Source organism: Aulostomus chinensis, chromosome 20, assembly GCF_037954235.1.
Source record: "Aulostomus chinensis isolate RoL2024-O1b breed Wild chromosome 20, RoL_Achi_v1.0, whole genome shotgun sequence".
Taxonomy (NCBI): domain Eukaryota; kingdom Metazoa; phylum Chordata; class Actinopteri; order Syngnathiformes; family Aulostomidae; genus Aulostomus; species Aulostomus chinensis.
The window spans coordinates 14763783-14785171 of record NC_141339.1 but is presented as its reverse complement, the minus strand read 5'-3'; the positions used below and the strand labels follow the sequence as shown (position 1 = coordinate 14785171).

General features: G+C 43.6%; 1 protein-coding gene across 6 annotated transcripts in view; it reads right to left on the bottom strand.

Moving 5' to 3' along the window:
* The window catches only part of sash1a (SAM and SH3 domain containing 1a), a 258670-nt gene that overhangs the window by 165027 nt on the left and 72254 nt on the right, over positions 1 to 21389 (bottom strand). For 2 of the 6 annotated variants that reach the window (XM_086190199.1, XM_086190200.1), the window contains exon 2: positions 20484 to 20644. The exons of 1 other annotated variant lie outside the window; for it this stretch is intronic. In XM_086190199.1, the coding sequence (XP_086046325.1) occupies positions 20484 to 20585 (102 nt within the window). In that variant the 5' untranslated portion in view covers positions 20586 to 20644. Of the gene's footprint in view, positions 1 to 7121; positions 8250 to 20483; positions 20645 to 21389 lie in introns of those variants that run through there. 3 more of the 6 variants (XM_086190194.1, XM_086190196.1, XM_086190195.1) reach the window with 2 other exon arrangements.

The window sequence follows — 21389 nt, the reverse complement described above, 5'->3', positions numbered from 1 at the left end:
GGTCCTAGACATCACTTGTTCACAAAAGGAGCCAGTAAGTGAGCTTTCATCCGACGGGGGATGTGCTCCATCACTTCTCTACGTGTAATAAAACTCAGCTGTTCTAAAACAAAGTGAACAGCGGCTCACTCGGCTAATTGACTTTCGCCGTCCTTTCAGGACGACAGAACAAGGGGCCTTGACTTCTTTATGACTTCCCCTTTATGAGCCTTTGCTTGGTTGTACCTTTAAGGAGCCTTTAATAAAATATGCAAACAGGGCTTTCTGCAGAACTCGAAAAGCTGTTGTTTTCTCAAGACCCTCTTCAGAAAATTGGAGGATGAGGACGGAACTGACTGAAAAGCGTGTGTAAGCTAAAGGAAAAGCATGTGACAACCCAACGTAATACGATGACTTAATGCCTTGAGTTCAAGCATTTACGGGAGGAAAAAAGTGAAAAATATGAATAAATAAAATAGATTTTCAGTTCTGCTGCTCTGAGTGTTTCCATTCAATTGTCAAGCGAAAGATGAAGTGAAAAAGGAAATGGAGTCAATAAACCAGGCGATGTGAGGCTGCGGGAACCGTACATGTGGCTGTATCGCTGCGCACCAAAATACGTTGACAGAAACACAACACGCTTTAACCAGAGTTTAATCACAGCTAACAGGCTAACATCACCGGAATGGACAGATTTTGGTGGCCATGCAAGTTTTATGGTTTTCGTTCACCGATTGTGTTTTCTTACCACTTTTAATGCCTTCAACTCACGTTGAAAATCCTTCTGGTGGAATAAACTGTTATCTGGACACATACACACACACTACACGTGTGACACGAATAAAGTTTACCAAAAAAAAAAAAAAAAAATCAGTTTTGGAAGAGGTTTTTTCTGATCACACAAAATTCTTCCTTTCGTTGGTTTTTCTGCTCAGAAAATGTCCAAAATTAAAGGGTGAAAATGCAGGGTTATTATTTTTCAGGACACCATTCGTGGTTCTTATAATCATTTCTACTATTCTGATTTGAATTTTTTTTTTTTTTTTTAAATCGCTTCAAATGAGATGCCAGAATTTGAAAAAACAACAACAACAACGACGACAACAACAACAAATCGCGGCCTTCTGAATCAGAATCAATGGCTTTGAATTTCTTCCCGATTCCTATGTGATGGAAACATTTCAAAGATGCACTGTTACACATACACACAACCAACATATCTGTGGGTAAATACAGTCACTGGTCATTACAGCGTCAAGCAGGAAAGCTCAGGAACATTTTACAGGGTTAATCTACTCAAATTCCAGTTCACACCAAGTCTTGGCAGTTGTCCAGTCCAGCCTCTGAACAAGCAGAGTGGGACGACTGAGGGTCATCTTTAACAAAATCCTAATTTCCTGCTTGCTGAGAGACCTGAGAGTTATTAATCAAGTTAAAAGGGCCGAAACAGGAAGTGAGGAGAGTGTGTTTGGCATGTTGAGGTGCTCCACTTCCTCTTTTCTCTCTCCTTTATGCAGTCAGTCAAAAGCTTTTCTGCACTGCATTTCTTACTCGTCAGGCTGAACTGCGGGGGTCTCTCAGGACTCCCGCCCACCACATCTGATCAGCTGTTTGTGAGGATTAGAGAAAGGCGTTGAGTCTTTAACCGCCCTCCATCACCTGACAGCTCAGTCTCCAGCTAAACACCAACCCCAGCTCATCTATTTACAGTCCTTACTCTCTCTACACGACACCCGCTTTTTCCCTCACCCGCCATCGGCACAATGCTGGACACCTGCCTCCACGGCCCATTTCAATGGACGGAAATTGGGTATGCAGAAAAAAAAAAAAGAATGAGAAGAAAACAACGGTAGTGAAAGGACATGTGGCTCCATCAGCCGACCACACAAACAATGGAGAATCTCCCAGTGTTTAACTTCTACTTCCCCCCTCCTCTCCCGACACGCAGCGCTAACAATGAGGCACTATTATGACTGGGTGTCTCTGCTGTTTCCAACTCTGGAGAGAACACATCCTCACAGCAGAATTTGGTGCTGAATTGAAGAGTTGTTTGAGGGAAAACAAGCCATTTCGGCAGGAAAGATAAATGTTGGCATGACAGATCATGAATGGACCGGAGAAAGTCCGAAGAAACTAGAATGACTGTCCTTGAGAATGACCATCCTCCACTCAGGCGATGGGGAAAATGAGCAAAACCGCATCAAACGAGACAATTACGTTCCGGTGTAAAACCAAGCAAAGGCAGATTTAAAAAAAAAAAAACAACAACAACAACAAAAAGCAAATATGCCCAGGGGTAAGAAGTAAAGAATAAAAGATGATGTATAAAACATTTCCAGGACAATCTAAGATAAGTTTTAAAAGACACTCAAGATTTAGTGTCTGGGGGCTTTGGCAGCAAGATCCCAAGCCTTCCTTTATCCCCCCTGTGACCTGGGAGTGACCGATAGCCAACGTGCTTACTGAAATATGGAACGTCTCTAGGAGAAAAACTGCCATCTGAGAAAACCTGCCCATGATATTTGATTAAATATGTTCTTTTTGTGTCTGATTGATGCTGTATTTTTATGAGTGCTTGCCAAAGCAAGAAAGAAAGGGTGTGATGGCAGATTTCGCTCCTTAAGTCACATCCGATAATGACGAAAGGAGAGGCCTGTAGAAAGAGCGGACCTTCGCCAAGAATCTTCTGCAGCTTTTTGTCATGCTAACAGACAATCTAATAGCCTGATCGCATACTTGAACGAGAGAGGCGTGTTAGGCATCAACGACTCTAAGCTGTTCTCTTAACGCTCAAGCAAAGGAGCGGCATGCATGTTTTGTTATTCTTATTTGATCTTTTTTAAAAAGACAGTTGTAAACTCGCGAAGAAAAGCAACGAGGAATAAACTGGGTTGTTTTTCGTTTTTTTCTGGTGCATCACGTTTGACGCCACAAATGCAAGAAAAGCAACTGAACAAAATAAAATATGTCGTAAAGTTAGCACGGGTATGTAGCAATATCGGGTTTGTATCCACTCTTTGGCAGCTGTAGTGGAAGCATCATGGTGGACAGTGACGGTGTTGGGTTTTATTTGCTTGCTATTGTTTTGCTCCAGTCTGTCTTTCAAACTGAGCGACGTTAGAGCATCGCTGCCTGACCGTAGGAGGATGGAATTTGTGGCTAAGATGAGATGACGTGAAGCATGAAAGTTACCGTCTGAAAGCTTTCCGTTGCCTCCACGTATATTGTCGACAGCTGAGCTCCAACCACCTGTTGTAACAGAGTCTGAGAGTGGCCGCAGATTACCACGCTCACCCGAGTTCTCATCGATGCTGATCGCAACTGATAAACATATGCGTCCACTGCAGGATCATTTGACCATCAATTCTGATTAAAACTGGTCCCATCGCAGACAGAAGCCAGATGTTAGTGGGTGATTTGGCCAGTGAGAAAGAGAAGAAAGGTGGAGGACTTACTCTACCAAAAAAAACAAACCAAAAAAAAAAAAAGATGCAAAATGTTCATGAAATACATCGTCACTCTCACTTAAATTATATCAACAACAGCGCATCATCCTTCATAGTAATTACTGCTTCATAAACGTTGTTTTTTTTTCCTCATTCAGCCTGGTACTCATTCTTGGCTTAACAAGCTTCAAATAGGATGTTCACACACACACTGTGATGTTATAGTTGAATATTCCAAACACAACGACTGAAGAACATTAAACCAATAACTGTAGAGCAGGAGCAGGTAAACATGCAGCTTCATCCTCTCTACTTCTATTGTTCCCCGATGAGAGACTGAGAAAAGTGCAAGCCCGAGCCCAAGTGTTTGTTTACATCATAAGAAATCACTCCTGCTCTCAGACAAGGGGTCTCTGTGGCCTTGATAAGGATCCCGGCTATTTATTACACCCAACAGAGCCCTTTCACTGAATGGTTTGATAATGAGTCGTCTCACAAGAAGGCTTCCAGCAAATGCTAGGGAGGTTTTTGGAATCTTGTGCTTACACTGCATTGTGTAATTACAATCAACGGAGACAAAACCTCACACTAAGATACAATGATGGTAAACAGAGTGCAGGCCATGAGAATCCTGCCGATGAAAGCACAGAGGATGGTTTAAATGTGGATGGAGAGCTTGGCAGCGATTGTCCCTAGAGACTGACACGGCGTGTCCTGTAATTGCCCCGAGTCCGTCTCTCTGGTCTCCTCACGGGGTGACATCTAGTCTCAAGGGCAGTGAGAGGAAGACCATGGGCTGGTCACGGATCTCTTGTGCTCTAACTCCTCCGAGGAAGAAAAGCACTGGACTAGAGCCAATTCAAATCTACAGAGTTTGACACACACACACACACACACACACACACACACACACACACACACACACACAGAGTGAAAGACGGAGGAAGACCTTGACCCGCTCCTTCCTCCCCAGAGCCCCCCGTGCTAAAGCTTTGGCTCGATATGAATACAGCCTTCAAAGGGAGAGATAGTTTAACCCCCTGGAACCAACACTTTGTTTCAGCACTGGTTTGACAGATAATCCCTTGCAAATCCTAAATCTCTGTGGGATTCACAGTTATCTAAAGTGGCAGAAATGTACATACTGGCAAAAAAAAAAAAAAAAAAAAAAAAAAAGAGCTTACGGACCATTCAGATATTCAAATCTGAGCTGGCATTGCTTTGAGAAGCTATTATGGAAGCAAGTTATAGATGTGGTGAATGAAAGGTCGGGATCGCTCCAAATTAAAGCTAAATCTTGTTTTTCTCGGTGGGGAGCTGATACAAACCCTCTGACAATCCACCTGACTCTCCAGGCTGCAACTTGGAGAATTCCACTGAGAGAATGTTTTGAGGCGTAATATATAAATTGATGCACAATGAGAACCTGCAAAATTCCTCAGGAATTATCGGTCTTGATCTCTTCAGTCAAGTGTGCAACCTGGTTGTAACGTCCAGAGTATCCGTATTTAACCCAGCGAGAAAAATACAGCACGAGGGAGCTGAGGCTAAGGCCAGCCAACCAGTTGCTGTATCAGTCAGCACGTTTCCACGCACAAACAAACTCGTGTTGCACAAGAATACATGAACAGGGAAGAATCGATTTATTCCCAGATACCTGCCACCTCCGGAACGCTAGGTGGCACTGTGTTTTGACACATACCAAAACAGGTTAACCAACGGCAAAGGGGCGTGCCTTTCCATTGGCGGTTTTCTAAAAGACCGCTAAGGAGTTTGCGGGATGAACACCACTCCACCGAGCTATGTGGTCGCAAAGTGCCAGAGAAGTCAAAGAGTTCAATCTTGATGGTTAAAAACCTCCGCGCTCTTGGCTCTTCACTTCATCCCTCCACAGGTGTACTGCATTCTGCCTCCTGCTTCCATTACTAGCAGTATGCAGTACACCTGTGGAATCCTAGTCGTAGAGGCTCCTCCGCTGGGGAATTGTAGTCTTTGAACAAGACAAACAAAAGCTGGATCTGTTACAGGCCCTTTTGTAAACCTTGATCTGAGAGAACATACTGAGAATGCCAAGGCAATCTGGGGCAGATTTTAGCCTGAAAGAGTAAAGTGACTCCCAGCTTCCTTGTCTCGACTTTGAAAAGGACGGTTGAAGTCGGACTGCCGTGTTTGCATGTATTTTAAAAATCCAGTTTTAGATTTGGATTTTCTAGCCACATGTTAACATACCGAGTGATCTCGCTTTTTTTTTTTTTTTTAATAAAACGACCCAAAGCTTCGGATCATGGCGAGCGTTCGTAAATAAATAGAAGCCTGAAGAGTTTCACCTTCAGCGCATGCTTATAAACTTCACATTTCCAAATCCTTTTCAGGTAATGCCCTGCCCTGACCCCTGTTGACATAATTGAATCTTTAAACCATTAATATAGAAATAAGAGCCATGACAGGAAACCAGGGTTTGAGAGAAAGATCCAGGTCCTGAGGTGAACCCTGGAAGTTACGGTTAGTGCTAATTAGCATCTTAACCACAAAGCAAACGGTGGCAGCACTTAATACCAGAGTCAACGATTGCCTTGAATAAATACTGCTATTCAAGAATATAAGCATGAATTAAGATAATAAAAGTTCCCGGCTCTGGGAAAGGCTGCTGGTGCTATTACACAGTAGCTAAAGGCTGGTTTTGTCTAGTTTGCTGAGCAGCCAGGAGGCATACAGTTACAAAGATTGTATGGTTTCGTTTTCACTTGTAAACAAACTGTATTTTAAGCCCCCGGCATAAAAAATTACAGAGGATATGACCTTTCTGAGCTCAATGGCCTGCAGGCATGAAAATCAAAGGCCTCCCTGTAGGTTAACAGCAGTCATTGGGCTGCGAGGACATATGATTCAGACACTTCTGAGGAAAGGTCACTATCACTTCTGTGGAAACAAGAGTGCTCTCAGTCTGAGTCCTCACACAGGACTGCAACGGGCCCAACCACCCAGCTGGGAGCTCTTCATTTACTACCCCTGCAATCAATAGCACCAATTCATCACAGCAAAGAGCCACGCGGTCTGTGTTTGAAGGGCCTGGTTGATGCATCCCAACGTTGAACCGCTGGAGAGGCGGGTCGCTGGACAGGTGAGGTCAGAGGAGATAAATAATCTAAGCGTAAATCTTTTTTTTTTTGTTTGAACCCCGTAGGAAATGGCAGACAGCTCTTGGGGATCTCCTCTCTCAGCGCCTGCGTGGATGTGTGTGTTATTGATCAGCTGTAACTTCATCGCCATCATTCAGTGACAGCAAGCACGCTCTGCTGGCATGTCGAAAGTCTTCAGGAGCTCTAAGTGTGATGCCTTATCTTATTTTGAAATACAAATCGGGCAAATCAGCTGATTTGCTGGGATGTGTTTTCAACTGAATGACTCAACTTTCCAGCAGGGGAGACTTTTCTATAGTTTACTGAAATAGAAAAAGAAAGAAACCCACATTCACCACCTGCAAACCCTTCATGTTCAGCCACAAAATTGGTATTTTAATGCAAACATTTAGCAAATGAGTGCCAAAATTTGTTATGATGTCGTTTTTCTTGATTTATGACTGGTAAATAAATTCAATACAGCTTACTGACGTTATGTAGAAGTGAGAGCCTTTGGTGATGTGTTTATGAATTGGATATCAGACCAGGATTGTGTCCGGTTTTCTGGGTCTCCTACCTTATTGGAGTAGGGCGGCCTGGCCAGGTTGACGCCATCTCTGATGAGTTTATCCCTGATCATGATCTTGAGCTTCAGTTTGGGGTAAATCACCAGCTCCCTCCTGTTGCCCAGCGTCAGGTTCCTCTGCGCACCCATGTAACCGCCACTCCGCGGTCCAGCACGCTCACTATTGTGTTCGGTCCACGACTTGGAGCCTCGCAGTTTGGACTCGTACTGCTCCACCATGTGAGTGGTATAGATCTCAGCTGCGGGTGGCATCGGCTCCAGGGTGAAGTAGAGTCCACTCGCCGTGTCTTTGGCTTCTTCTTTCAGCCTTCTCACCGCGTCGTGTATCCTCTGTCTGTGGTGAGGGATGTAGACCCCGATGGCATCCAGGTCAGGGTCTCCTATTTGTTTACACACCTCCAAATCGTCGTAACCGTTATCCACGAAAGACTCGACATACTGGGCCAGCTGGAGGGTCTTTAACCACTCGTAGACGATGACAGGTCCGCTGCTTGTCATTTTGGCAGACTACAACTCAAAGAAGAAGTGGTGCTCACTTTCCCATTTAACGTTTCAAACGCATTATAAAGGTTACTTTAGAAAAAAGGTTTAGTCCAACTAAAAATCAAAGAAAGGTTAATTATCCACGCCACATGGTTTGGGTCTACCCAGACCTTGTGGTGTGTTTGCGAGTGCAGGCTGAGTCCGTGTGAGTGCAACACCTGTCAGTATTTACACAAATGAAGTCAGTCTCACTTTCTCATGACAAAACACGCTTCTCTCGCCTACGGGGGCTCGACATGTTCAATAATTACCACCAACTATTGTCATTCAAATACCTGCCCGACCGTTTTTCGTCCGTTACGCACAACAGCTGCCGCGTCTTTCTTCTTCTTCCTTTTTTTTGTCGTTGTTACAGCTCCAACCAAAAGTCTTCTGTACCGCCAAACCGCAGAGGGTTGAAGAAATAAATCCGATCGCGTAGAATGCTTGAGGATGTGAGGATTTCAGCGGTGTGTGATTGACTTGCAAACGCAGGATCCAGACGCCGCTTGCAGTCTATTCCAGGTCGCTCCTCCGGCTTGTAAATCACAACAGTGGAAGCGCAGCCAACGTGTTCACCGTTGCTTCTGCTCTACACGCCCCCCCACCCCCCAAATATCACCGGACCCATTTAGAAGCAGTGATGAGAGCCTCCCTCCCCCCCTTCTCTCGAACTTGTCACGCAGCCATGAGCCACGCAGGTTCCTAAAAGTCTTCTCCAAAGTTGTCTGGAAACGTGTCTCCCGGTTTAAATGATCCTGTAGCTGCTGGCTTGTGTCACATTATTGCACTCCTGCGCTGTGATTTCCACCGCCGCACCTCTCTCCCTCTCTCTCTCTCGCGCACACACACACACACACGCGCGCGCGCGCAAACACACGCTCTCATTCAGCATTTCCACCGGTTTACTTTCCCAACGCGCACGAGCTCCCCCTATGCCATGACTAGGGTACTACAAATCTGATGTAACAAGACAAACTGGGCTACCGCTCTCCATCCTTATTTATCCCATTCGTCGTACTTTAACTATTCGCCAATATTGCAGAGCAAGCGGAGTCAAACCGGATGCTATTACTAGAGGGAGAAGTCCAGCTAAACTGAGAGAGAAGAGTGACAGCATTGCTTGAATAAGACCTGGTCCTCTCGGTCCAAGTTGGCTGCTTGTGATGCATGCTTTATCAAATCTGAGCCGACAGCTTGTTAGGGGGATCAGTTTGATACAATCACTGTCTCAGCTCCAGCCTGGAAGTGATTTTCCTCTGGCTATTATGACACACGGCATGAGCGAGAACAAACTTGTGTGTGTGAGGCATATCAAACAGCCTGGTTTTTAGAAATCCCCCCCCCCCCCCCCCAAAAAATTGCCCAAATGTCAAGACAGAGAGAGAGCGTGTGCATGTCAGCCGAGGTTTGATCCTTCATCGTGTTCCTAGTCCAATCACAGTTGACTGGCCTGACGTTTCTTGTGATTTACCTGTCCGCTGCTCTCATCCAGCTCCTCACACACGCTCTATTGACTCTCGCCTTGTGTAAAACACAGATCTGACTGACAGCAGCTACAAGTAAAACCCTGCGCATGGTGTATTTTTGATCCATTAAAGCTTACACTAATATTGACATAAGAATGTGCGAGTAATATTCAACCACTTGAACCAAAAGTGGGGTTTTCTCGACTTCATTTTTGTGGTACGGCCGACTGAACTGCTTCCAAATGTCATGTATATGGAAAAAGTCAGTTCTGACATAATAAAACAACAAGAAGAATTTTAAGAATACCACAGAATGCCGCATAGAAAATCAGCTCTGATGTGTAAAATCATGTTGACTGCAGTACGTCCAGTTCAGTTTGAACACCAAGTTATTCTTTTTTTTTTCTCTTCCCCCTCCGGACTGGGGTATGTAGGATTGAAACTCGTGCAGCTCCCCGTTATTCTGGGCACAGAGCTGTCTTTAGATCAGTTAGAGAAGCCAGGGATCGTGGGAGTGGAGTGACAGATGGAACAGGGAGGCTGCTGAGCTCTACGGTGGGTGGACACGGGAGTGCATACTGGTTTTGCCAGGATTACTGCGTTTCCGCTCTGATGCCCTGAGGCAGGGTGTCGCTAGTTGTATGGAACTATACCGGACTGACTATTCGCTAGCTCGCCTTTCCTCAGTCACTCGAGTTAGTCTAAGTACAGCACCGCATAGTGCAACTGACTTTATTTGACATGTATTCTGGTATTCATCACGAAAAAAAAAAAAAAAAAGGCACCAAAACAAATCACTGCTTTAATTGTCACGTCACCTGAGTATTCAGGTCAAATGTCAGAATCAGAAATACTTCAAAATGTTCAAACCCGAGTGTGATTCGTTTTGGTGGAATCGTTTTGAAATAACAATAGAACTTTTTTAATAAGGTGACGATAGAGACGGAGATGCTGGGGGCAACAAATGGGTTGCATTTCATCCTCATAAATATTGAATCAGTTCTCAAAAACCAGAATCGGAAGCTTTAGCAAGCAAGTCCAGTTGCAGTTTCTATTCATGTTTGTCCAGATTAAGAATGTACGATATGTGGTGCAGAATTTAAAGCTATTTAATGATCAAGAAAAACAAAAAAAAAAAACTTCAACGTTTTACAGAGATGACATTGAACATCCTCGGAGAAGTGATGGCAGTTATGATGTTGACGTTGACCTTTTCACCTTTTGGATGTAAAACGTCATGATTTCATCTTCTCACACTGTTGAGCACTTTGGTGAATTTATGTCATGGTTATAAGGCTGTGAATTACCGCGTTTCTTTTATCGTACGTTGTCACAGTGATCTTGACCTTCAACCTTCGTCCACCAAAACCATTTCAGCCCATCTGAGTCCCAGTGAATGTTTGTGCCAAATTTGAGGAAATCTGCTGGATATCCCAGGGATATCGTTGTTGATGTGAGGTGACAGTGACTTTGACCATCAAAACATACTCCAGTTCATCCATGAATCCCGGTGGACATTAGAGCCAAATGCAAAGAAACTCCCTCGAGGCGTTCCTTAAATATTGTGTTAATGGGAATGGGACGGATGAACGGAGAACCCAGAAAACGTGATGACTGACATGTTAACGACGAACAACACATCAACAATTCCGATTTTACCAGCGATGGAGCTTTAGGTAATGTGTGTGTGATCATACGTGTTGATATTGCGCAGTGTTACCAGCCAGTGAGTGCTGTATCATTGCTTTGTGGTGACATATAAAAGCAAGAGAGCCATTTCTCCCCCACTCAGCGTAGCAGCACTGGCCTGGAGTCAGAGAGCTGCTGTCACATCAATAACACCTTAATAACCATCCCTTAATAAAATCTGAATTGGAGGAGCCTAGAGCATTAGTGCTGGTAAAAATGAATATGTGGTAGCGAGAGCGCACAAGCGTGTGGACGCTGGTAAATATGGATATGCTGCTTTGACTGTTGATTGAAAGAGTGTGACTGCAGCAGGCTGAGGGGAGAAAAGCTCCAGTAGACGCTGCAGCTGGAGGGGAGAAAGACGGCGTGCACAGACAGCCAATCTTTCTCTATGCTAATAGTCTGTCCATCTCTGTGTCTCTCTGAAAGAGGTAGAAGACCTGAGTATTAGAAGGTGGAGATTTCTGCAGGGGGAAAATTTTGGCTTCAGACATCTGGGTTGCACCTTTCAAGACCTCAATTTTAAAATGCTTTGAAGCAGAGAATGGCTTCTGTTCACCTCCATGCCGAGGTGCCGCAAAGGTCATGGATGTTGCTTTCCAAGTCAAGGCTGTGGTGGGTGGCTATCTGTCGGGCCCCGATAGAAACGTAGACTCGGTAAATAAAATACAGACAACATGGTTCATGATTTGAATGTAATGTGGTCTTCGAGTATAAAAGCGGGTAAACGGAAGCTATTTCTGACCAGCCGTCTACCAAAGCCCTCCACCCCATTTTATCACCACAGGAATCACATATTAGACAAATTACATGTGCCAAAAAAAAAAATTTAAAAAATGCACAGTTAATTAATAAAGACATCATTACAAAGAATCCCAAAAATGCTGATTATCTGTTTGTAAAATATCATAGGGTTGTGTGGAGTGAACAGCCAGAGGAACTGCACCACTTTCACAGTCATCTGGGAGAGGTTTTCATGGCTCAAGTTTGCACCACAAATAATCCTGATCGTTAGCCACTAGGATCAAAAGAGGAAACTAAAAACCTTGGAAGCACTGTGATGCAGTTTTATGGTGAAACTGGAAAACATTTGTGTTTTGAGATGCAATTACAGATGAAAAAAATTAATAATTTGGAGAAGTGTAACAGTTGCTTGCGTTAACGTGGCACTGCTGCTGTGCAGTGAATAAACTTTGTTCCCCGACACATCAATAGCATCTATTGCCAGTGCTTCCTTAGTAGCGTCTGCCTCCCGTGCTGGTGGACGTGGGTTCCAACCCACTGGTGGCAGGTGACCGGATGAACCCTCTGTCAATCACCTATTTTCCAAGGCTGACTTCACCCAACCACAGAAACAATCTGACATAAAAGGTGAAACCTGTCGGTAAAAGAGCAAAAACGTCCCCTCAGAAGCACTGATGCTATAGCAGCATCTACCCTAACCTCCTCAGGAGCCTCCATTGTTGTTTCTATGGTTGGTTCTGCTCTAAACTATGCCGGTAGCCGACCGGGGTTCCTCCACAGCACACGGATTTGCTGCAGCACTTTTGATTAGTAACACATAACTTGAAGCAGCTTGAGTCTTGTGTGATCTTGCAAATCCAGCTGCCTTAAAGGAAAGATCTAAAGAGATTACCAGCTCAGTCTCTCCTGTTGCGTTGAATCACGAATATCCTCTACTGTGAAAGTAAGAGTGATGTAATATTGAGCAGAAACCCACAATAACCCGAGTGTGAGCTGACCTAAACCATTAGCTTAGCTCGTAGCGTCGGCCTCACTCAAATATAAAACTTTATTTCCAACTCCAGCTTGTGATGCAAAATAAGTAGTTTCCTCTCAGCTGTGACTTCATCCACATTCGATCTTTCTCTGCTTTTTTTTGTTTTTTCGCACAAACAGTTTTATCTGCCTTTCGCTTTTTTTATGAAGTCCTGCGAGTTTCTATTTATATTAACAGTCCAAGTCTGGTTGCACGTTCTTACAGTTGAATGTTAGAAGTTTAAATCTTTTGTTATGTCTGTGGTTCTGGGTTTTTTTTTTTTTGTTTAAAACAAATCTGTTAAGATTTAAGATGTGCACCACGCCTAAGGGGCTTATTGCAACCTTCTGCTATCTGGAGAGAAAAGACCTGGATCTGTACTCATGCACTTTTAATTACAAACGGTGGTCTGGCCTTCAGTCTCTAGAGACCAGAGGTGAAGCGAGCACGTCAGGACCGGCTGCCACTCTGCTTGCAGCTTAACATCAACCCAAACAACCCCAAACCTACAGGGAGGTGCAGGGTGGCAATTCAGAGTTAATGCAAAGATTGTAGTCTAAGCATATCAACTGCAGACACCTGTCAATCACCTGTCAGTCAGGTAACGGGCTAGCTGTCTGTTAGCCGTTCCCTCAGGCGTAATAAAAGTGATGGCACTAATCAAAACTTTGAGTTGCAGGGGGAAGACAACTTCTCAAATCCTCTGCTGGGGTCTAGGTCACCAGAACATGATGGAAAGATCTCAGATCAGATAGTTGCGGTTATTACCTTTAGTGGAACACACAAGCTGATGGAGAGCAACTTTGGAGCGCATGTTATTTTCAGCTCGACTTGCAGCGACTCATATTTGAAAGTGAAACGGATGCAGAACAGCGATACAGATCTTTTCTTATTGACTCAACACAGAACAGAACATCTTTGGCATCCTGTTTTATTCCCTCACAACCTGATTATAAACTGGCAAGGATGCGTTAATAGCCCAAAGCCTTTTCCCAAGGAGCAAAACAGAAGGAACATAAAAGAGATGACTTTTTTTTTGTGGAGAGACCCCGTGAAATAAAGACGTCGCTAATTAAAATCAGTCGTGGTACAAACCAGCAGTTAAAATGAATTGTATTTATTGCGCTCTGGATAAAACACTCGCGAGGCCAAGCTAATGAGCTGCAAACATTTAGGCAAACACAGAAACTGCTCTTTAAACACGTAATAAACTCATATTCTTTAAATGGGTCAGACTGTCTTCAAACATTATATGCTAGTTCTAAACTTCTTTATGTTGAACTGTGTAAAAGAAAAGCACAAAATCAAGCTGCCAGGCTTTGTAGTGTGAGGGTGTTATCAGGGAAAGTCAGGCTTTAACAAAGAGAGAGTTATCAGGCAACGGGACTGCGGTTATTGCCTGTGGCTCTACTTTAATAAGAGCCGGCCAACCTGTGACCCGAGATTGCAGCAGCACAGGAAGTTGTTGGTGAGATTTGGTGGCTCAAAGGACATCAACACGCCTGCAGGAAGCAGAGCTTAATTCCTAGTTAAGCACGCTAATATGTCATCACAGTGAACCTGAGTCCATGTCATTAGTATGGATGGCCACGCACCGACCAGCCTCTGCATCTGGATTATGGGTATGCTAATTCTGGCAATTCAAGAGATGAGAGACAAACGTGATATAATGTATGGGTGTGGAATATATTTACCTCTTCCTAGTGGTTATGTTCTCACTGTCCTAGCAGCGTCAGCAGGGTTATTGAAAAACTAGAGGGCTGATTTTGGCGCGTTACATTTTAGGGTGAATTAGTCATCGTGCCACCTGGTGGTAACAGGTAATTAAATCCCATCTCTTTGCTACGAAGGCCTCTGGCTACACCATGTGCAGCAAGTTGTGATGCGCGGTGGGTTCTGACACTGTACAGTCACAACCAGCGTGAAATTGTCTGGCACTTAGCGCTACAGTCGCTCCTCTGTGGGATCAAACAACGGGCCTCCATCCCTCCCCATGAGATTCGTTATTCACTTGTGCTGATTGGTGTACTCCTGGTAGTCGTAGGTAGTAGTCCACGGTAGTAAGCGTGTTCTCTAGCGCCACCAAGTTTTACATCTGGGTTGACTCTGTTCAATATTCTGTAGTTATTGCAGAAAGGTTTAACTTGTGTTGAAACCTTAGTTTGAGACATACTGTACATATAAAATACTATAAACAGAGATAAAAATCTCTCACACGTGCATACTAGACCTCCAAATCCTTCACACACTTGTTGGCTGGAGATGAGAAAAATATCTGTTGTATCGAATGAAATGTGAGCGCTTCTGTCTTTAATTATCGTTGAGAGGATCATCGGAGGAGGTCACGGTCTGACTCGGGGATCTCTGACAGGAAATATTGACTAAAGACAATCCAAGCTCACCTCGTGATCTATAACCTCAGAGTACGACGACCCCTGAGAGGTGGAACGTTTATCTGCCCACCCAAAGGCCCACCGAATTGAAAGATTGTTTGATTGCAGAGGGGAGATTAATTGTACCGGACTTGAAATCAAATCAGAGATATGGCAATAAAGAAAGATGGGGAAAATATACATGTTTCCTGAGAATAAGATTTCCAGCTGATGATAAATGAGAGAACGTTTTACGCGGATCCCCTCAGCGAAGCTCAATTATTAAAGCTAAGCCCTTTCTTAAACACAGAACACATTTAGTTTCTTAATTAAAACAAATTCATTGGAAAGTTTTTACCAAATTCTATACATAAAAAAGACCAGGAGCAGAAACACATCGATGGACTTCAATAAAAGCTGCACGGAAACCTAACACTGAGCACCGGGACCTGAACTGACAGTATAAACAGGGAAAAGTTAAACGGCCTTCATATCCAGTATGACAGAGAAGGGTTTGTCTCTCAGCTGTCGCTACCTCAGGAGAACCGAAGACAAAAGAGCAATTAGACACAGCAACCGGAGTCTCACAGCAATAAATCTTCTCTCTGATGGATGGGGAATGATGGCTGCGAGCCCAGGTTTGTTAACATGTAATATTAATGAATAGAGCTGGGAGCTATTTGACCCATCCTCCCGGCCCACTGGGTCCTTACGTGTACTGTGTTGGTGGGAAAAAAAGAAACCAAGTGGAAACTTTTGAGTGTTGGACAGAAGTTAAACGAGAAAAGTGAAGAGGTGAGGTAAAGGGATTACTGACCACAAGGTTCAATAGTTGCATTAATCTGTTCAGTGCGACTGAAACGACAGACGAAGGATAATGGTTCGTTTTTCACGATGGAGCATTATGGATGACGATGATGGTTACGGAGGAGGGTTCCAACATGATGGAAAGGAGTTCCCAAGTCTGTATGGTTCCCTGAACATCTAACAGCAGTGAGACAAGGTTTGCAAATGGTGTTTTCTTTGTCCAGCATGTTTGTTTTTTTTTAATTCCCCCTTTTTATTTGGAAACCTAAGTGCATCCAGACGCTGCTTTTAGGTTTCCAGGTGTTTTCTGTTCCTCCACCTTGTTGGCCTCTAACAGGTCACTTCCTTGGCTTTCTCACTTACTGCTACGGGAAATGCAGCGCAGCATAGTAGCTGTACTGCAACACCTAGAAGTCGTATTGTAACAACAATCCATCTAAAACGGGGGTGGCGGCAATATATTGAGATATCGGTAAAGCCACCCCCAGGCTTTGGCCTATTTCACCTCTCTTTTAACAGGTCGCAGTACAGAGTCCCACTTCAAAATAAGACACAATGCTGTTTATTATGCCTGGAAATACCAGCCTATTACAGATGGGCTGATTTAAACACTCTTTCACTGCTTTTGTTCATTTGCTGCTCAAAAGTCATCCCATTGTGGCTTCAAAATGTCAGCATTGCACCTAAAGAAAAAAAAAAAAAACACTCACAGGTGATCCACGCACATCTGGATCCGCATTAGCAACAACAGAGAACTGAATTAAAAAAAGCTTGAAAAATGTGACTGTGATTGTCAGAAACTGCCCATAACAACCGAATTCCATGCCAGTGCACTTTTGCCTGGACCGCCCCCAGCACAACTGAGTGCCGCTCACTGCCCTCACTGACCTCTTATACATCGGAACTCTGGGACGGTCACTGGGCTGAAATAACTTCTAACCAGAGGATTTGGGTTCCTTTTTCTGCTTCAGAAACACTTCAAATGAAAGACTTCGCTGATGTGATTCATTTCACTGTACATTTGATGGTCGCATAAATTCTCTTTCTGTAATAAATCAGTGCGTAACTTCAATGGCATTTAAGATCGAGCTCTTTTGGAAGAGCGTTACAGAGGAAACGCTCTGGCAGCATTAAGGGAAGTTTGCTTTAAACTCCTGAGATGAAAATATTGAATTTACCAAAAAAGTGCATCCAAGAAAAACATGACTGGATTTGAGATTAAGCTCCCAGCATGCGATGTTATTATTACACGAGGGATTTTGGTTCGAGTAAACAAGCTCTTTTAAATATTATGCTGAGCATATTTATTAGAGTCACAGCAGGTGGGCAAAGCAGTGTAGTCCCTACTTCTTCTTCTTTTTTAAGAATACACACCAGGACTTTGCCCAAATTGCCTTTTGCTTCATTGAAATATATTGAAAAAAAACAACTTCTGCTATACTGTAACTCATCGCTCCAGGAGCTAACTGTTGCTCAAAAAAGGTAATAAATGAGTCACAACCGAGCGTTTTACATTCCATCAGGTGCTCCACGACGTTCCTTCAAACATTACGCACAAAAATGGCTTTGCTACGGTTGATATATGGCAGAGAAGCGGCTGAGATGTTCCAGCTTTCTGCCTGCAAGGAAAAGCGTTCGTGCATGTGCCCACACACACACAGGCACGCACGCACGCGCACGCACGCACACACACACAATCTGCAGATTCTTCGAATTAAAGTTGTCTCTTATAATTTCTCCTCTGTACACATTTGTCATTTTGGTCAACTAAGCTGTTAAATGATGAGAACATTCTGCACAGCACAAGGCTCCTGTGCTCCAGCGGTCGCCTCCTGACGATCATAGCCATGACTACACCCTGTTTGGCAATGACTGCTTCAATGTCCATATGAAACCGAGCAGAACGTTTAGAGCTCGACAGGGAGCAACATCAAGTGCCCCCTGACACATAACTGGCATATCTCAGACACATGAAGTGCAGTGTTTTAAGAGACAGGCATGCTGTAAAGTAATTGGTTTGCTGGTTCGGAGGAATGCATGACAAGGAAGAGACTGTAATCGGACATCTGTGTCACCTGAGGCGTGTGGAAAACTTTGTTGACGGTCCTACAGCTTACTGGCGCACGGGATTTCACAGTAATACTCGTGAATAGTTTTGTCTTGATCAGGGATGGGAATCGGAGACCGGTTCCTGTTGAGAACCGATTTCCATAGTGTTTCAGTTCCTTGGAATCATTTGCCAATTTTGAAAATGATTCCCTTTTCGATTCCGGTGGGCACGAATGATGTTACCACGCATGTTGTATGGCTTACACAAGGTGCGTGGCGACGTCATTCACCAGTGGAGCCAGAAGGAAACATGGCGCCCAAGCGGCACAAACGCTCAAAATTTTGGTTACATTTCACGAGAAAGGATGACAACAGGGCAATTGCAATACTTGCAAAATGGATATTTCATCAAAGGAAGGAAATACTACCACTATGCGGAAACATTTGCACACAGCATGCGATAACTTCGCATGAATGTCGCAGTTTTGATCCGCTCCGGAGTGAGTCTCAACCCAGCAGCGGCGGCAACGTGAGCACGTCCTCTGCTGTTTATACTGCAGCTAACTCACCAACACCGATAGCTGCCTATCATGCTAGCGCCATGTACCTCGTTGTAAAACCTGCTATTACAAGCTGTTAACGTGAAGCGAATGCCTTGTCGTGCACTACACTTAGATGACCCTGACGAGGGACAGTGCCTGACTGGTAGAAAGAAAAAAAAAAATCTCCCAAAGAACTGAAGTGTTTGGTGACCAGTTTTCAAACTTACTGTTTTAAGTAGGGTTTTTTTTGTTTGTTTGTTTTGTTTTTAAATTTTGTACCATTTATTTGTATTTTGTGTTTTATGTTTATCTGCCCAGACTTCAGATGGAAAGTACAATATGTGACTATATTCTGAGGCAATGCATTTTCCTTTCTTTTTTTTTTTTATGATGAGATTGATATTCTGGTACATGGTACCTGAATAAACAAACATAAACTTGAAAAAAAAAAGTACATAATAAAACCATAAAATGCCTCCACACTGCTCTTCCGGAGTAATCCAAGTATCCTGAAGCCTCGACAAGCCAAAATGGCGTCATGTGGACAGGCTACGATTTATCACACGGGCCTGGTTTTATGCAAACTGGAGGTGGGATTACGACCCCCAGGGTGAACATTCCATGTTTATTTTTACGTTTACTTGGCATGTTTGTCTGTGTTTAAAACCTCCTGCTCCTGACAGCAATTGAATCCAGCTCTTGATGCATTTGTCTGCATGATGTATAGTTGAGATTTGGAAGGTGAACATGTTGGCTCCTCTAAAAGCTTCTGCGACCTGTTATCCATGACAGCCTTCTCTGTTGGCTGACTGTACAATAACAAAACCACTGAGGTCCCAACTAGCAACCATTTGCTTTGCAACCGTTTGCCTTAACATTTAGTGAAATACTGCAGTATGAAATATCAACATTCCGACAGTTGTAATGGTTTATCTGTCAGAGAGTCGGCATGACTCAGAGATTGATAGTGGAATTATCCAGAGCTACAACAGAGATTGAGCAGCGAGGGGTCAAATGTTTGAGCTTATTTTCGCTACGGGACCCTCAACACCCTCCAACCAATTACAGACTAATGTTCAATGGCATGTGGAAGAGTTAACAGACTGGCAGGAAAGCAGGATCTGTTGGTAGAATGTATCCATCATTATAATAATATTCCTATTTAAATGCATGCAGAAATGCTTTGCTGCAGGGCTGTCGCACGCATTTAAATATCTAGATCTACATTCTCTGCCGATGCTCTTCATGGTTGCTGCGACTGCGTGATTCTTTGTAGAGTGCAATTTCTCCACTTCAAGGGGGACACAAAGTTGAAGAGCACTAAATTCATTTACGGAACATTTTAAGTGCAAACAAGGTCAATTGCTGCAGGCCACGTATTCCGCACGACTGATAAGAAAACTCATTTTCTCGGCAAAGAGTTTTCAGGAAGCAAACAATTTCATCCCAACTCATCTGCCTCTTCCTAATGTTTTGTTTCTCTGTTTGCATTAAAAAAAAAAAGAAGAAAAAAAAAAAGGCATCATCTTATTCCAGAGGCAGAAACATGGCCCAGAGTAGCGCACATGTTTAAGCTGTCTACCTGCTGGCGCTGCTTCTCCTGCAGCTGCTCATGTTCAGTGGCGGGCTGTGGTTTACAAGGGGGCTGTTTGAACCTGGGGGTCAGGGATCGGCTTCTTATCACTGACGTGAGTCGCTGGCTTTATTTTCCAGATATTGCATAAAGGTTTGTTCTGCTTTTTTTGGTTTTACTATCATATATTCTCTCTGCACTGTCTACTACAGAATCCACTTTGAAGCATTTTTGACAGCTGCATTCCCCATTCTGTGGCAGCTTTTCTTCTGTTATATGTCTTTTTCTTATTATTATTTTGCAATAGAAGTGTGGGACCTGGCAAAATTTTCAATTTAGTTAAAAACCGCCATTTGTTGAGAGTGCTAGCGCGGAATGTCATTTTTCTGGAAGAACTGTGAAATCAACGTGAGAGGTTTTTAAACGCAGCGGTGTTGCGTCTGTTTGTAGAAATCCTTTAATCTATACAGTCGCATCTGAACTCCTCAGAGGACGCGATGAATCCAACTCTTTTCTGGTTAATTAAAGTTCTACGGGGTGTAGCTGAGCTAAAGCACTGGGGGGAACCGACCTGACCATCCAAATCCAAATCCAGCTGCCCGGGAGCAGGAGGGAGATGTCCCTGACCCCTGCCTCGCCATCCTGAGATGTCAGGGATTAGAGAGGCGAACATCACTGATGCGTGGCTCGACCCTGCAGCTGGTGCTCAGGTGCCGGCAGAGGTGTGGCAGGCTAAAAAAGAAAAAGAAAAAGTGTTGTAGGAATGAACAGCAGCCTGTCTGAATATTACAATGTCAAACTGTAAAATACATGTCTTTAGTTGCTATAACCTGCACAGACTTCCACACAGTGAGGCTGAAAAAAAAAACAAAAAAAACCCAAGATGTTTAATGAAGGCACTTATTTAGATATTTGCTGGTAGATTTCCTGAAACTTTGAATAAACAGAAGATAAAGGACTATAGGCAAATATTTGCCGAGGACGTAGATTGAAAAGCCGACCACTAGACTGTAAAGTACAGCAGCCATCTCCGTTGTTACGTGCCATTAAGCGATCCCCGGAGAGGACCAGCTATTTACAACAAATAACTAGCTCTTTATCCAGGCAGCTAAGATATGCAGAGTCACACAAGAGAAAATCCTCATCTCTTGAGGACAGACTAAAGAGAGAGAATTGATATTTCCAAGAGATTTAGGAACGTCCTTAAAGCGCAAATACATATTTTGGTCATTCAGGACTTGAAAAAAAAAAAAAAGTGCCATATTGCATATATTTATTGAAGGCTTATTTGATGGATCCAGCACGTACTTCCACACCAATTAGATTGTACTATTTTTTTTAATTCCTTTATTTTCCTTTGACAAGTAAATTACTAGCTAATGGGCGCTGTCACACAGAATGTGCTCAGGGTGCATTCCTCCACCCAAAAGGCTCCATCAGAATACAAAATAAAAACAGTGTCATCAGAGACGGTTCA